General features: G+C 34.5%; 1 protein-coding gene across 2 annotated transcripts; it reads right to left on the minus strand.

Moving 5' to 3' along the window:
* Positions 1 to 1,026: 1,026 nt before the first annotated feature.
* On the minus strand, positions 1,027 to 15,964 carry LOC144446108 (triacylglycerol hydrolase DDHD2-like). Of its 2 annotated transcripts, XM_078135818.1 has the most exons (17): positions 15,850 to 15,962; positions 13,906 to 14,291; positions 13,272 to 13,476; positions 12,702 to 12,895; positions 12,076 to 12,286; positions 11,697 to 11,786; positions 11,293 to 11,434; positions 10,781 to 10,989; positions 10,427 to 10,683; positions 9,602 to 9,697; positions 8,983 to 9,157; positions 7,570 to 7,593; positions 6,988 to 7,154; positions 6,518 to 6,623; positions 5,708 to 5,944; positions 4,980 to 5,118; positions 1,027 to 4,498 (listed from the first exon to the last, which is right to left on the minus strand). In XM_078135818.1, exons 2-17 carry the CDS (start codon positions 14,242 to 14,244, stop codon positions 4,357 to 4,359), a joined length of 2,733 nt encoding a protein of 910 aa, XP_077991944.1. In that variant the 5' UTR covers positions 14,245 to 14,291; positions 15,850 to 15,962; the 3' UTR covers positions 1,027 to 4,356. The 2 variants fall into 2 exon arrangements, with proteins under 2 accessions (XP_077991944.1, XP_077991943.1); XM_078135817.1 differs by lacking the exon at positions 7,570 to 7,593 and having other exon boundaries at positions 15,850 to 15,964.
* Between the last annotated feature and the right edge of the window lie 171 nt (positions 15,965 to 16,135).

Here is a 16,135-nt window from a genome sequence, read left to right on the forward strand (position 1 = left end):
TGTAAAACATTTGTTATTGTACATACAATAATGAACGTTTTACACATTTTTTAAAATAGCTTTTTGCAATGTATTGAGTTACAAACACAGACTTAATCTATGTTCCACATTGATATTTCAAGTAGGAAGCCAATGATAAAATTGCTTTAAAAATTAAAAGATCCAAAGTAATTTCCAACAAGCCTTCAATCGAAGACATAGCTCAAATTTGTGTGTTTTATGGCAAGGTTATTGTGTGAATTTAAATGGTGTATCTAGATACAAATTGCATACTTTATTGACCAATTTGCTGTTTGACCTTAAATATGGAGATCAAAGGCAAAGGTCAAGATATAAAAAGAAAGCTGACCTTTGGGGTATAATAGACATTTAAATGGAGTTATTATTATTCAACTTCTTGAGCTAGCATAGAAAAATTTGGTCAGTTCACCTTGAAAATGTTTGTCAAGGTCAAAGGTCAAGATCAATTAGAAAGCTCGTCGATAATGTGAGAGAAGACACTTGAATAGTATCTGTATGTATCAAACTTTTGGAGATGACGGGCAAAATGTGCTTGTTTATCACAAACATGGTCACTATTTTGTTATTCAGGTCAAGGTTGCGATTCACAAATTAAGGTCTCACATAGTCTCAGTTACCCAGACTCTCACCACGGGGGGCTCTACTACTAAGAGACCATCTAGTCTTGGTTACCCAGACTCTCAACACTGGGGGCTCTTCTACGAGAGTCTGGAGAAACCACATTTCAACTACCCCGCGCCAGGATTCACACAGTACATTTCTTCCAAGTCACAAAAAATTGGGCTTACGAGGCCTGTTTGTTGTAATTTAGGTGTATCAATCACTTGTAAAGTGATAACTTGTCGCAAAGTACCTAAATCAATTAGCCTACAATGTTGGAAGTGAAGTATTCCCCAGCATGCACTGCTTTAGAAGCTACTTGTGCAGGCTGGTAGTAGTTTGGCAATGAGTTGATATTTTCAAGGCATTCATACTCATGTTACACAAATGGACACTGCTAACAAATTCACTTACAAAGTTTATTACAGTAGTATTGCCACATTATACCAATGTCAATACATCAACAAAACAAAACTGAAGAATTCTCCAGCATAAACAAAACTTCATTGTATAAAACATCGCATTGGGCAAAATATAGTCTGGAAAGACAGAGTTTGTCATGCTGCCTGTAAAACTGTAGTGATGGCTGATAGGGCAGCATGACATGTTGTATCTAAATGGCAAAAAAAGAAAGAAAAAAAATTGTTTCCGGTCAGCGCGCACATCACTTAAATACCCTTTTTTTTGTGTTTGTCCAGCCCATGCAGTCTGCAGATCCAAGGGGAAACACAAAAATAACCCTTCCTACTTCAGTGAAGACCACATACACACTTGCTCTAAAGTACTAAATAAAAAGAACAGTAACTGCCATAAATAGTACACTGAATGACAGGTTTGCTGAGAATTTTAAAAAAAATCACATCGTCGCACTATTTTAGACAACCTGTCCTGACCAGAAACAATTCTCTTTTTTTTTTTTGGGGGGGGGGGCCTTACAGACCAGACAAAATACAGTAAAGGATATACAGTATTATCAATTGTACTCTAATCTATAGGTAATCAAATATCAGGACCATATATTTGGTCAGCTGCAGAGAAAATACACTTTTTAAGTTAATTCATTTATAAAAGCAAGAAATAGAATAACATTGCATGTTGACCGAAATGCAGATGTTTTTTTTTTTATTTAGTTCATAGCAGATCACTATGTTTCTATCTTAATTAAAGTAATTCTGCAACAATAAACTAAACTAAATTGCTCATATTTAGCAGTCATTGTGGAAATCTGTTCCTACAGAACATGGAAAGAAATGGTTCAATGCATATGTGATGATAGTAAATCAGCTGTTAAGTTCAAAGTTGAAAGATCAAGGTTCACAGGTTACAAATAAATGCAAAGTATGGTCATTCCATTGTTAACTTACAATATTGCAAAAGATAGGTCTGGATATCAATAAAGTCTGTGGCACATCACAAACAAGGATTTGATATTGCGGGCATTCCACATTGTTATTGCTTACAACAAGCAACAGTAGTGTGGAGAGTCTACAATGATTGTTCAGTTTATGGTACATCAAAGTACATACGTCCATCTTACATACACACTTGGAAATTCTAAAACCACATTTACCAAATTACAGCCATGACAAATAGAAAGGAAGAGGATATGCTGATTAGAAAATATTCAGCTTCAAAACATAAATAATAAATTTAAAAAAAAAAATTAAACAATTTGAATAAAAGTTCCAATCATTTTGGAATATAATTTTGAAAAAATATTAATATGATATGAGAGTATTGATAATCAATTTTGGAAAGGAAAGACAACAACAGCAAATAATAAATCTCTGAAATTATACTTAATTAAAATAGAACTGTTGATATGCAAGGAGTAACACACAGAACTTGTCACACACAGGTAAAGTAAATCCTTGAATTAGATTCATGACACTTGGCACAGTTTGTTGGCAGTACAGATATGTTTGATATATTTCATTGTTTGATAAGAATGGTCTTACATTCACAATGGAATTTCAAGTTCCTCTGGCACTTCATGTACATGTAATGCCATAAAACTTATCACTTCAGTTCATGTACATGTAATGCCATAAAACTTATCACATAAGATGAAATGTAATACATATCACTACTTCCAACATACTGTGTCAAGTGTTATTAATCCTAGCATTTTTACTTTACCTTTGTAACAATGTCCCCTTATTACTGCTCACATGTCAACAGCTGTAACACTACATGTATTGTAACATTCTGTGCACATGTTTCAGAGTGTTCTGACATAATTTTTACAAGGTAACTTTTACTACACATATGTATATCGTAGCTTAGCCTGTTTACAGCACTCTTGTGTTATTCTGTCATCTCTCATATCCGATATAAGACAAGAGTTATCGGAGTCATTCATTCATTCATTCATTCAGTGCCATAATTAGGGTAATAGTAGCTACAACATTCATACAAAGTTTGTTCTCCAGTGCAATGTATGATTTCTTTATATTTGTCAACTTACTCAATCAGTTATAATGCTGAAAATTATTATAAATTATTAATTATGGTGTTTTCAATAGAATTTTCTATTGGGACATTAGTATACCTCCCAAGAACATATTTCAGTGTATGCATATTTAAATCCCCTGGACAAACTCACTGACTGAATTTCAGATGGAATTTAAACCATTTGAGTTTGTGTTACATCTGTTCATGAAAAAAGAAATGAACTTCACTCATAGCATCAAAGTTTTGAACCAAGAGAACTGAAATTCTTCATGTGAAAACAATAAAGTGTTCTCATATGGCAAAGAACAGGTAACAAACATCATACATGTAAATATATGAATGCATGGAAAATCTAAGCTAAAGCCTAATTCACATCTGCCATAGGTGATCATTATTTGATGAATCATAGCCCAATACCCTTTTATTCATACTCTTTCCTCTGTGTTCAAAATTTAAACTTTGAAGCATGACCTTTGAACTTGCCAGAGCCTACAAATCTGCCATAGTTGATCTAAATTTTGTGTATTACTACACCTCATAGTTGTAACTATGCAATTCAACTAAAACTTCATCCTAGCTGTTTTATTCTCTAATAATATTTTAGTTGTCATTAAAGTCGTAATGTTATACATGGACACTTCATTCCTACACTGGCTCAATTTCATATTCCCTCCCTACTATGGGTGTTTTACAATTTAGACTTTTGAATTCAGGCATGACCTTTGAACTTTTTTCACAGCAAAACAACAGGCAAGCATGTAGAACAATGGACCATAGACAGTGGAGGGGCTCCCCTCCACTGTCTATGAATGGACTGACTGTATAATAGATAGTACACCTTTGGGTAAGCTAAGGAGTTCAGATTAGAAATAAGTTTGGACTCCCTAGCACATACCTGCGCTGTATCATCTGTAATGACTGGACACTATTCTACACTAGCCTATAGTGTTGTATTAAGGCATGTGGTCTTTACAGAGCTTGACTACTGTACGCGATGTCATGCTAGAATAGGATATCTTGCAGTACTGTAAAAAATGTGTCTGAGTTACAGCCAATATGGCTGTAAGAGCATTACTTGGTGAAATACTTAGAATTACTGTATGTGATCAAGATGTTCCATATACAGCCAGTCCAAGATGTGAATTATTGCACATTGTATTGATTTGAGTTGAACTGAGAATACATCAAATGTGGCCTGTCTACCCCTAACTTGAACCTTGGTATAGTCCTGTCAGTTATCTTATAGTATATGGGAATGGTTAGTTAGTGGAAAGATCCATTTCATGGAGAGGGTAAAAGAGTTTGTTGTTGTGGTGGTGGTCTCCAAGCCTGGTGCATCCTATCAGGACCCTGTTTCTGTGGTAGAATACCCTGCAGTGCATACACTTCTTTCAATATCATCAACATTGTGTCTTCAGACTCCCTACATGGAGAAAAACAATGAAAGTTGTGAGTTTGGGATTTCAAATTTGGGGATTCAATAACATACACACACACATACATACCAACATTATCTTCTCAAAACAAGTACACATACCAGAATGATATACTTAAATATTGTGTAAAATAGAAACAATGAAGGCTCATTTCCATCACTATGTTGGCAGAAAATTACATTTTGACAAAAATTAGTCAGATTTTTCATACTATGATATCTCATATACGTATTCAAAGCAGTGTATTCAATTGTCACTACACAATGCTAGTGATCACATATCAGGTGTCACCACTACAGGGCAATATTGAAGTCAAATGTTTCACTCCAGACACAGGGTGAAATCACTGTTTGGTTGATATGGGTATGCTTGTTGTGTTAACCAAATTCTGCAATGACAACTGGCAGTCTATCCTTTCTTTCAATATCAATTACCCAAAGTTTGATCTGAGGAAGAGACCTGACTTACCAGTAGCAAGCATGGCTTCCCAAAGCAAATATGTAATCATTAAAACTTTCAATAGGTTTCTCTTGCAAGACATAATCAACACGGTTGCCCTTATTTAGTTTACCAACTCTGACATCGTCCCCAAGGAATTCAAAAGAATCTGGTAGGAGAGAAAACAACTTTTAAGGATTTGGTTTCTAGTACTAAAGTAATTGTAATTTCTAGTATTAAAGTCTATGTAATTACACCATAAAAATAGGGTGTCAGGCTTTAAAGGGTTTAAAAAAATGAAACATAATGAATGAAAATATTGAAAGGACATAAATATGTATAGGATAGTGAAGATATACATACAGTAAATTATAGCAGACATTGTTGAAACTTGTAAATTATACAATATTGATAGGTAAGGCCAACACTTCAGAGATGCCGATTCATGCAAAATAAAACTAAAATACAAGTAATGTAACATATTGTTTCAACTGAAATGATCACTGAAGAGAGTAACACATTGTTACCACTGAAGTCTCTGATGTCTGTATACATGTACACAATACATGGCATTGTATGGAGACACACAATGTATCTTGAAACAGACAACAGTTCTAGTGCGTACCAATCTAAGTAGTTCTCTGAACTATAACATGTTAACTAACCTGTTGATGAAATGCTAGCTGTATCTGTAACCAGCAACAGATCTAGTACGTACCAATCTAAGTAGTTCTCTGAACTATAACATGTCAACTAACCTGTTGATGAAATGCTAGCTGTATCTGTCTGTGCTGCAGCTTTACTCTCCTCCTGACTCAACCGTTCACTAACTATTTTCTCCATTTCTTCCTCTGTTGGTTCTTCTTCAGTCTCTGCAGCTGAGCTGGATTTATGGGATAATGCAAATTCATGTATTGTCTTCCATGTTTTTTTCATGGAGTCCACTAGACTTCGTTTCAAATCAGCACCAAATGCACTCAGGCTATCTTTCAATTCTATCAACGAAGCATCAAAAAATGACACAAGTTACATTTGTAGATCGTAAATGTGAGTGATGGATTTTGGATGAGAAATGTTGTGGTAACACTTAATAATGAAAGTAGCATACTGAAACACAGCATCTGTACATATGTAACTATACCTGGAAGGAAACGTCAGTGAAGAAAAGATATTGTCATATTACATGAATGATTTTATAAAAATTATTTCATTTCTCTTACATGCAAGCATGAGAATGTGAAGTTTAAGTTCTATTTTTGTTTCTCTGTCATACTTCTCCATGACTGCACACAATGTAAATGAAGCAAACTAATAACAATCTCATCTATATCAGACTTGCGAAGTATGACACTGTTGTTAATTTCTAAGCTGACATTACCCTCTGTAATCCAAACCATAGCTGTCATTTCTATCAAAGACATCTCCATCACACAAGAACAATGTTGTGGAACAAAGTTTTCTGTTGTCTACAGAAATGAATCATAAAATAGCTCTGGGTTCAAATTTCTAAATATATGAACAAATCACATTCCAAAGTCTTACTTACTACTATTAATCCAAAAACTTACCAAGATGAAGTCTTTTTCTTCCTTTATGATGTGGCATCAAAACTGGTTTGATACTAGAAAAAGTAGCATTTATCAATGGTTCAATTCTGTATGCAACTGGATCAAACTGTACAGAGACAAAAAACACATCAAATTCATTTGTCACTAGATATTACAATACAAATATAAATGAGGTAAAATGTTGGGACTTGAATGGCACAATTTCTCTTTCTCTGTTGTGATTCTAGTGTCCTCACTGGCAGGATAGTGTATACATAAATATAAATGAGGTAAAATATTGGGACTTGAATGGCACAATTTCTCTTTCTCTGTTGTGATTCTAGTGCCCTCACTGGTAGGATAGTGTACACAGTAGTGTTGTATTCTAAGGATTAGTAGTTACTCTATGTAGTAACATATACAATGTCAGTGACTACGTCTTTTCTACTAAATGTTAAAACAAGAAACACCCTCAAGACATGTATACTTACTGGGTGGAATATGTTAAAGAAGCCATCACAAGTAGGTAGCTTGGAATCTTCTCCAATAGTTTCAACACCTCGTACAGTTAAAAACATACCAATGGGTGATCCCACAGCAAAGAAACATGATGGTTTGAATACTAACTGTGGATACTTTACAAGAGGCTGTCCAATACCTGGGTTTAAGGCACAAAAACAAATATTATTATAGTTGTACTTCCTTATGTACGATATAATTTCGTTTTGCTTGCTACAATTTTCATGATGGAGGTGGAAATTCAAAATAATTTTGCCATTGACAAGGGGTTTGTTCATAGCCAATTTTGGCATAAATAACATATCATAATCTCAGGCCAGCATATAAGGCTTAAATCCCAATAGGCATAAGGCTGGCATGAGATTGTGATAGGCAAGTATTTGACATTAAATTTATAATATTTTTGAAATCTGTAACTTGACGTTAATTTAGATTATTTTGTCATGTTTAACTTTTATTTTTGACCAATATCAGTTAAATGTTAATGATAGATCTAAAATGACCTTTATGTTGTAGTAACACCACTGAACCTTGATACCCATATCATAACCTACCCAGAACAGCACTGGTACCCCTTACTGTGATGTCATACACACCAGTACAGATGATTGGTGGATTTACACAATTACCAGTCACCATGACAACCAGTGATTTGCATAACAATAAGTTGTGATGTCATTATAAACATAATGTGCCAAATAAAAAGACGAAAATATAAAAAATAAACAAATAATTGACATACAGATCTTACAATAATACAACAAGGTTTATGTAAAGAAGAATGAACATTTGGAATAATTTGTTCATCTGAAGAATTCTGACAACTTTCTTGTCCCAGAATTTTGTGACAAATGTAACATGTACAAAAGTACATTTTAGTTTTGGCATATAATGGAAAAAGCAGACATCAATACATATATTAATATTCCTCCCTGTTTTACTGACAAATAATACTGGTAGGGATGATTTCTTGTAAATATTCTTAGCATTTTGAGCATTTTGACTTAAAAAGCATTTCTTGAACCAATGACGTACATGCACATTGTCGTGATGTAGAATGACCAGAGTATATATTCCATATTTTTTGTTGAACCTGGCTCATGCACAGTATAAATAAAATTATACAGTGTATTTTAATTTTTTCAATAAAACAGAGATTGTTTACAAATAGTATTTGGATGAAAGGTACAAAATGTAGTGTTTCTTTTTCAAGAATAATATTAACACAAGTTGTAATTCCTAGGTCCATTCTTCTTTAGTATGTATGAAATATTAATAACATAAGGATTACATATTGTGCAGTACATGTACAGATATGAAACAGTCACACATAATATACATACAGATACAGTATACATATGCAATGTACAGATACATATGTATACATAGACATTATAAATACAAATGTATACGTATAGACAATATGGACATAGACATTATATCTAGAACTGAATAGATACAACTGCAATGATCACATGCAAGGAGTACATGCAACGAGTACATGCAGTGTACATGCTAGTTCATTCACACACAGAGAGACAGAATTACTTATAATTATTTTAGATCCTTAGTAGCTGTAAGTTTGTAATTTTTATAACTTTTTTTTCCTATTTTCAACTTCTTTATGTGGCTATACCTGTTGAAGCATGGCATGATTACTTAGTTCTCAAACTCTATCAGCATCCCTCACCCTTACACAGTCTTGAAAAGAGATGAAATGGTTTGGACACTGTTTGTACCATTTACACATACAGACAAAAGTCAAACCCATGTACACAGTACTATCAATGACCAATTTGTCAGTAATTCAGCTAATTTCAAGTATTGAACCATTTCAGTCAAGGTTTCGTGTATATTTCAGTGAGCAAAATGTACACAAAAAAACCCCAGCAGAAATACACAGCCCCTGTGCCACTACGGAATTTGATATACTTTATTATTTTGGTACTTCACTCTTATTATTTTACCTGTTAGTCCTGGAGTGTAATCAATGTGTACAGATGTAGTTGAATGCAAATATTCATGACTATCTTGTTGCTGCTGCTGTTGTTGTCGTCGTTGCACTTCTTCTTGTATCCTCTTTTGTGCTGCAATCTCTGCCTCCATCTTAGCTCGTACTGCAGCATCTTTTTTCCTTTGTTCCTATAGTACAACAGCAATAACTCATCATATTTCATCACCTGAAGTTCAGTTTGGGCCTAAATATCTGGGACTAAACTAAATCAGGCTTAGGTTGACCTTACATGTTCAGATAGACCTTATTAGGTAGAGTGATTCAGGTCTGAGTTAAACTGTCCGATGTGAAACACCTATAGATCAATGTCTGATTGGGATTACAATTCAGACATTGATCTATAGGTGTTTCACATCGGACAATTGTCTGGCAGAGCTATAGAAAAAGTAGGTCTGGTCTTGAACAAATAAATGGTCCTCTTTTAATATTCAAAATGGTTCCACTGATAAGGATAAGATATTATTCAATTTAATTCAAGACTGTGGGATTCAGACACTGGGGTTTAACTGAAAACTTATACTCTATACTTAACTTAGAATAGTGTAAATACAATAGTCACTCAGATATTTTACCTGTTTTTCTGCTTGTTCTTTCACAAAACCCATCAATTTCTTCCTTGGTCCCAATGGTAGTCCAATCTCTTTGATGTCAGATTCACTGCACATTGTCTATATAAAATTTAATACACAAAGTCGTCAACTCTCAAAAAGGAACACTGACCATAGTATACATCATCCTATTCATAAAATGCTATAATACCTCGTTGCCCCTGACAACCAATCAATGTGACCTGGTTTGAGTGTGAATGTGGGTGTATTTGTCAAATAAGAGATGAAGATGAAGTGTATAATGAATATCATCAAGTCATCACCAGAAAAGGAGCTATGTTATTAGTAGGCTATACAACTCAGTGCTAGCACACCTCATTGTATATCCTTGACAAATACATACATCCATGCTAGTTATCAACTTTCTGTTGTTAATCATTACTCTAGAAGATTTTGACACTTCAAAATGTAAGACGAACAAGACAAACTTGACAACAATAGATTATTGATTTGAGAGGAATGCCACTTCATGAAATAAAGACATTCCCATAAATTTCGGGTTCTGGAGCTTAATTTCATGATTCTACATCATATACACATGTACATTACATACAATTGCTGAGAAAAATGAGTTGAGAGTTGTTGTTCATTCATTTGTTCAGTGTATGTCCTTGCCATGGACATGCATCATTTCATTGAAGTATTAAAGCAGACATGTATACACATTTATGAATGTTTTATTTGAAGGTACCAAAGGGATTCACTTGAGTCCATGTGGAGGTTTTTGTTTCAGGTAATGTAATTAGGAGTCTTTCAAAAAGTTGCACACTCTACCAACCACAAACTTACCAGTGCTTCCATGTCGATTTGTTCTCTTTGGAAAGCTTCTGTAAAACCACTTAGACCGAGTTTAGACAAGGCATCTTCAATACTAGGTAGAGGTTCTGTCTCTGTGTCTGATGGCATTGTGTTTGATGCATCAAGTGAACCATCAACTTCTGCCATTACTGATGCTTGACTAGACTCTGGTTGTTGTGAGGCTGGAGCTGTCTTTTCTTCACCTGATTTCTTTTGATGTGATAGCAAATCAAAACAAATTAATGACCCTGAAATGAGATAAAGAGAAACATAATTAAAACCTGGGGTCCCTATCAAAACTATGGTATGGGGAAACAATAGAAGACAAATATGAGACGTACTTACCTAAACTGTGTCCTACGATTGAAACTTGACCATTAAATCTTGGATTTCTTTCCATGAATAGTTGATATAGTCTATTAATTTCACCACCTACTCTGTCACTGACAGTCTGACAATATGTAGGACTACTGTAGAATAATATGTCTAGTAAAGTATCATTTGTAAAATGACGTAAACGACCGATGCTTGGTAAGGTGATCTTCCTAAGTCGTCTGTGAAAAGACCATTCAAAAGTGATGTTAAAACAATGAGAAAGATGGCACAATTAATTTACAAGCATTTTCAAATCGAGAGGTTTACAAAAAATAAAATTTCATGAAACTATTCTTACTAGTATAATTTTGATGTATATGCCTTTAATGTCATATTATAACAGACCCCATGACAGGTGAGTTGTTGCCTTGCATACCCCAGGGTATGATGATATTTTCTGTAGCAATACTTTCAGGAGCACAATGAAACTACAGTAGAAAACACTGCAACTTTTCAAACAAATGCAAATGACAGTCTCTTACCTATCTACACCGGTTGCATCTCCATGTAAGACATCATGCCAACTGACTGGTATAAACTCAAGACGACCAATTCTATTTTCATCTTGGTGATTCTTAAAATGGGACTGAAGTAAGCCAAGAGATACACTACGGAAATCATCAACTGAGGAGGCAATCAATGACTTTATTTATAGCATTATACTGTAAAATTCAAACTTTCAACAATCAAAATAGTGTGTCATCATTGCATATATATATTCAAAATGTTTATCACAGCAATTTGTCAGTAATACTAGCAGAAAAACACTTATTTTTGTAAATCAAGAAGCAGAAATATAATATCATAATATTGGCATTAGTACCTTCAGATCAGGATGTTATTCACCTGACTAATTTTGGGAGAATGTTGTGTAATGAATACTCACCACACTCTACAATACTTCTAAAACGTAGATCACAGACAGGTCCAATGCCATGTACAACAAATAATACATGATCAATTTGAGCTGGTTCACCTACAGGAAGATATCATAAAATTTCTACTTAAAAACGTGTATTTATTTCATCAACGTTCAATTTTATTCCTAACACAAATTTGAAAATTGTTACCTAAAATTATTGACTGCACACTTCTTTGTCAACAATTTGACCCACTAATGCACTATTCAAAACATGTGATGATATTTTTTAATATTCAGAAATCATAAAACAACAAATAAAGAGTGACAGAAAGCCTCAGGCTGACAGACAAACAAAATTTGTCATTTTCACTTTGGTTAAAACTACATGTGGCATTTGACTTGCCTTCTTCAATCTCCCCAACATCTTCATCTACCCCTCTTTTCACAACTCTTGGTCGTACATGACTATCAGGAGTAGTACCCCATTCATCAGCCTGACTACTAGGTCTAAAATGAACTATGACATTAGGATTATGCATAACCACTGTCTCTGCATCAGGGAATTCCAAACGACGATGCCATGCGTTGTTTGTCACAGCAATTTGATATTCTTCCTGCAAATATAGTAAAAAACACAAAGCCCGGCAAATTGTCAAACTGTTCATTGATGAGGTTGTAATTTCAATCAGAATTCTTTCTGAATCATATCAACCAATTTTCCTGAAAATCACATAAAAACTCTCAAAACAATGCCTATGAAATCTTGTTCCCAGTCATTTTGAAATAATAAAAAAACCCTTAGGGTTTCACCGCCGACCATAAATGTAATATGGTCCCTGTCAGGACCTAGACTATCGGCAGCCATATTGGGTTCTAAAATGACTAAATTTTAATATCATTTTGACTTCTAATTCAAAATCTGCACATTAACCCAAGTTTTTTTTTGGTTTGAACTGAGAATAGGTCTGAAGTTTCTTGGACAAAGTTACAGGAAAAGTTTGAGATCTCTATTTCCAACTTGTGTCTTACCTCTAACTTTTCAGCAAATACTTCATTATATGGCACAAATTTGTTATCACCATCACCTTTGTAAAACCATGTACACCTTCGGACCTCAGATGGTTTTTCCTCCCAGTAAATAGCATTACGTATACGTCTTGTTATGTTGACATCATAACGTCCACCATCAGTCTGAACAATACATTCTTCAGGATCTTGTTGTACTGTGTAATGAAAACATTGTACAAGATTAGAACCACAGTATCAAACAACAACAAAGTCATTCTTTCAGTTTTTTAATGGAGACACAATTGTACTAGTATGTACTAGACTACATCATGTATATTAGTATTTGGAGTTGTTTTGTTATGAAAAAATGAACTTGACCTATACTGGTCACTTTGGTCTTACCCTTAATTTAAATCTGCAGTTGTATATTGTTAACAAATTCTTTTAAACATGTCCTCAATTCTGTTAAAAATATCAACATGTCAAAACTGACACATAATTGATGATGAAACAAAACTGTTTTCGAGGCATAAACAAATTGTTATTTATAGTCTCCAAATTCCCCACACCAGTTCCTTTCATTGACCTTACCTGTGGTCCTTGTCTCCTCCAACTTCAGTGAATCAAGCATAGTAAATGGAGTCCACACAAATCTCTGTTCTATTTCCCTACAGTAGAACCAGTGTGCCTGTACAGGTTGGTACAACATTTGTGGGCCTTCCACCCCTGTACTTGGAGATGCTGCTTGCATCGTTTGAAGATCAGCTGACGTTGGTGGTGGCTTGCTTGGATCAAACTTCAATAGTATAAATAGAACAGAAGTACATATTACTACTGGTATTAGCCTGATCACAGTGCTTTTATTACTATGTTTAGTTCTGATGAAACTCAAATGCAAGAAAGGGAACAAAATACAACATATTATGAAGGAAATTAGGCAGTCCTCTTAAACCAGACCTTCCACAGCATGCTTGAACTTGACAATATAAATATTACAATTATAGAAAGCTAGATCTTAAAAATTGTTTTCTAAGAAAGCCATACTTTTGAACTGAATTACTACTGAGACTATTTCAATATTATTTCATCAAACATAACTATGGATAAACCATAAACCCCGGCGTGAGGAGGGTCTATGGATAAATGTACTTTGCACAACCAAATGTTCCAAAAGTTACCCATCCCACATCCCAATGCATGAAAAACATAAGTTAACTTTGTGTACCTGAGGCCTTGGTGCAAATCCTGTAGTTGGTGGTGGTGCAGCAGGAGTGGTTTGCAGTGGTACATGTTGTTGTGGATACGACATTGGTGGTCTTGTAGGTGTTGATGCATATCTAGCTTGTTCATGCGTTGGTGGTGGAGGTTGTCTTGGTGTCTGTTGTTGTGGTGGTTGTTGTCTGTAATGTGACTGTGGGCTTGCCACTGATGGTGGTGGTGGCTGCAATGGTGGTTGGTGCTGTTGGTGGCCAATGTTTGCAAATGGGTCTGAATGTGAGGGTGCTGTCTGCTGCTGAAAGAATGAGAAGGAGCCTTGTTGTTGCTGCTGCTGTGGATCTACCATAGGTACTGAATCATTCTGACCAAGAAAACTGTCTGCTTCTCCCTCTTCTGTAAAACAAATGAAGATAAGTTTGCAAATAAACTTAATAAATTTTTCTGAATTCCCTAAGTATTTCACAGAGGTTCCCTCCCAAAATTAAGGTCCATAGTACACAGATATCAATTCATCTGTATGGTGAACCACTGTATCAAAGTATAACATCTCTTCCAAACACAAACTTGTAATTGAAAATTTCATGTAAAACTTTTCAAGTTTGTGTTTGGAACAAAAAAATTACTTTAATACAATATGAATATTTATTAATGCAAGTTTTACCAGAATTCCTTTCTCTGTTAATAAAATCACAAAACATTGGCACCCCACTGTACACTTTCATTGCATAGTGGTAGACTTTTATACAAAATATGAATTAGTACATGAAATTTAACAGCTGGTCATTTCCAACAATTTTCAACAAAAAATCTTAGTACCAATATAAAAGTTTTTGCTCAATACTACAGATCGGCACAGGCAGAGTTTTTAATATATTACTTTTGATGTTGTCATGACATACAGCTAACAAGTATTTAAAGTTTATGGACTGTTTCAAGTACACAATAGTAAGATAAATTTATACGTAGACAGTGGTGAGAAAGCTGAAAGGTAAACTCCAGAGGATTTGGTTTAAAGGACCAGTTCAGATTAGGATTAAAATTTAGGTGTAGAAGACAGTTATCTGGCAGAGTTATACAAATAAATTAAAATCTAGGTGTAGAAGATAGTTATCTGGCAGAGTTATATAAATTAATTAATTTTTTTATAGTTGTCTGTTGTCAAAACTAATTTAGGTGTAGAAGACAGTTATCTGGCCGAGTTATAGACATAAATTTAATTTTTTATAGTTGTCTGTTGTCCAAACTAAAGAATGATCCTATCATTCCTATGTACTAAATCTTTACGGCTCCACTGACAAAAGCCCTGGGTAGATTAGGCTGGTTCTAAAAACGTCATCCACATATCTATATATTTGTCCTTCTACAAGATAAAAGTTATTATTATTATCGTTATTACTACTGTTAATATTAAATTCAATATATTTGAAAAACTCACAAATATATTATTTGTTAACTAGTTCACTCTGTATACAATACAAATTTAATACGTTATTGTTCTCAATATTACAATATCCTAAAATGTTTTAGAAATTCTTCCCCAGACAGTTAACATCGCTATCTATGATTCTAGTTGGTCCTTCAGTTAGTGAAAAAAGAACTAATAATGTACATATGATATCGTTCTGTACTGTGTGCACTGGATGGAAACAACAAGCTTCAAAATCAAAATACACAAAATTAATGAATTCAGCGTCGTAATGAATAATTCCACCGACCTTTCACCCTTCCAATGAATATAAAATATGTACATACGATAAAATAACATTTGTAGTACAACATGCAAATTGTCACGATCACTGAACAGTCAGAACTGAGGCCTGATGATGTAGGAGGTACATGTATGGAGCATAGGTTCGTGAAGTGAATCAGGAAGTCCAAGTCACCATACCGGTTCGTCGGAAATGTGATGAACAGGACTGTCGGTACCGATTTTTGTGAAAAATACACTAACCTTCCGGAAAAAGAGATGCGGTAGCAGGGACAGGCACCAGCTGTGGTGCTAATCCCTCGCTTGGAGGGAATAATAAGAGTGGTGGTGACTGCGACTGGTCTCGTTGGTCAGCCATGTTATGAACGTACACGTCAGAAAATTCTCTCACCGGTACCTCTAGATGGCGTTGTTACAAAAATAGTAAAGAAGAAGAAATCCCAACCAACTTACACACATGTTTTGATTTAGGTCAGAGGTTACAAGATCACATGTGAAAATTTCCCGCCATTTAGAATTGCTTGCAAGC

The sequence above is a fragment of the Glandiceps talaboti genome, chromosome 15, assembly GCF_964340395.1.
Source record: "Glandiceps talaboti chromosome 15, keGlaTala1.1, whole genome shotgun sequence".
NCBI classification, from domain to species: domain Eukaryota; kingdom Metazoa; phylum Hemichordata; class Enteropneusta; family Spengelidae; genus Glandiceps; species Glandiceps talaboti.

Excerpts from the sequence above, each read along its gene's own strand:
- LOC144446108 (XM_078135817.1), bottom strand. The coding sequence starts at position 15,964 with ATGGCTGACCAACGAGACCAGTCGCAGTCACCACCACTCTTATTATTC. Across the intron at positions 11,787-12,075 it reads TGTTGGGGAGATTGAAGAAG|GTGAACCAGCTCAAATTGAT; the intron begins GCAAGTCAAATG and ends ATCTTCCTGTAG. Across the intron at positions 9,698-10,426 it reads AAATCGACATGGAAGCACTG|ACAATGTGCAGTGAATCTGA; the intron begins GTAAGTTTGTGG and ends AATTTTATATAG.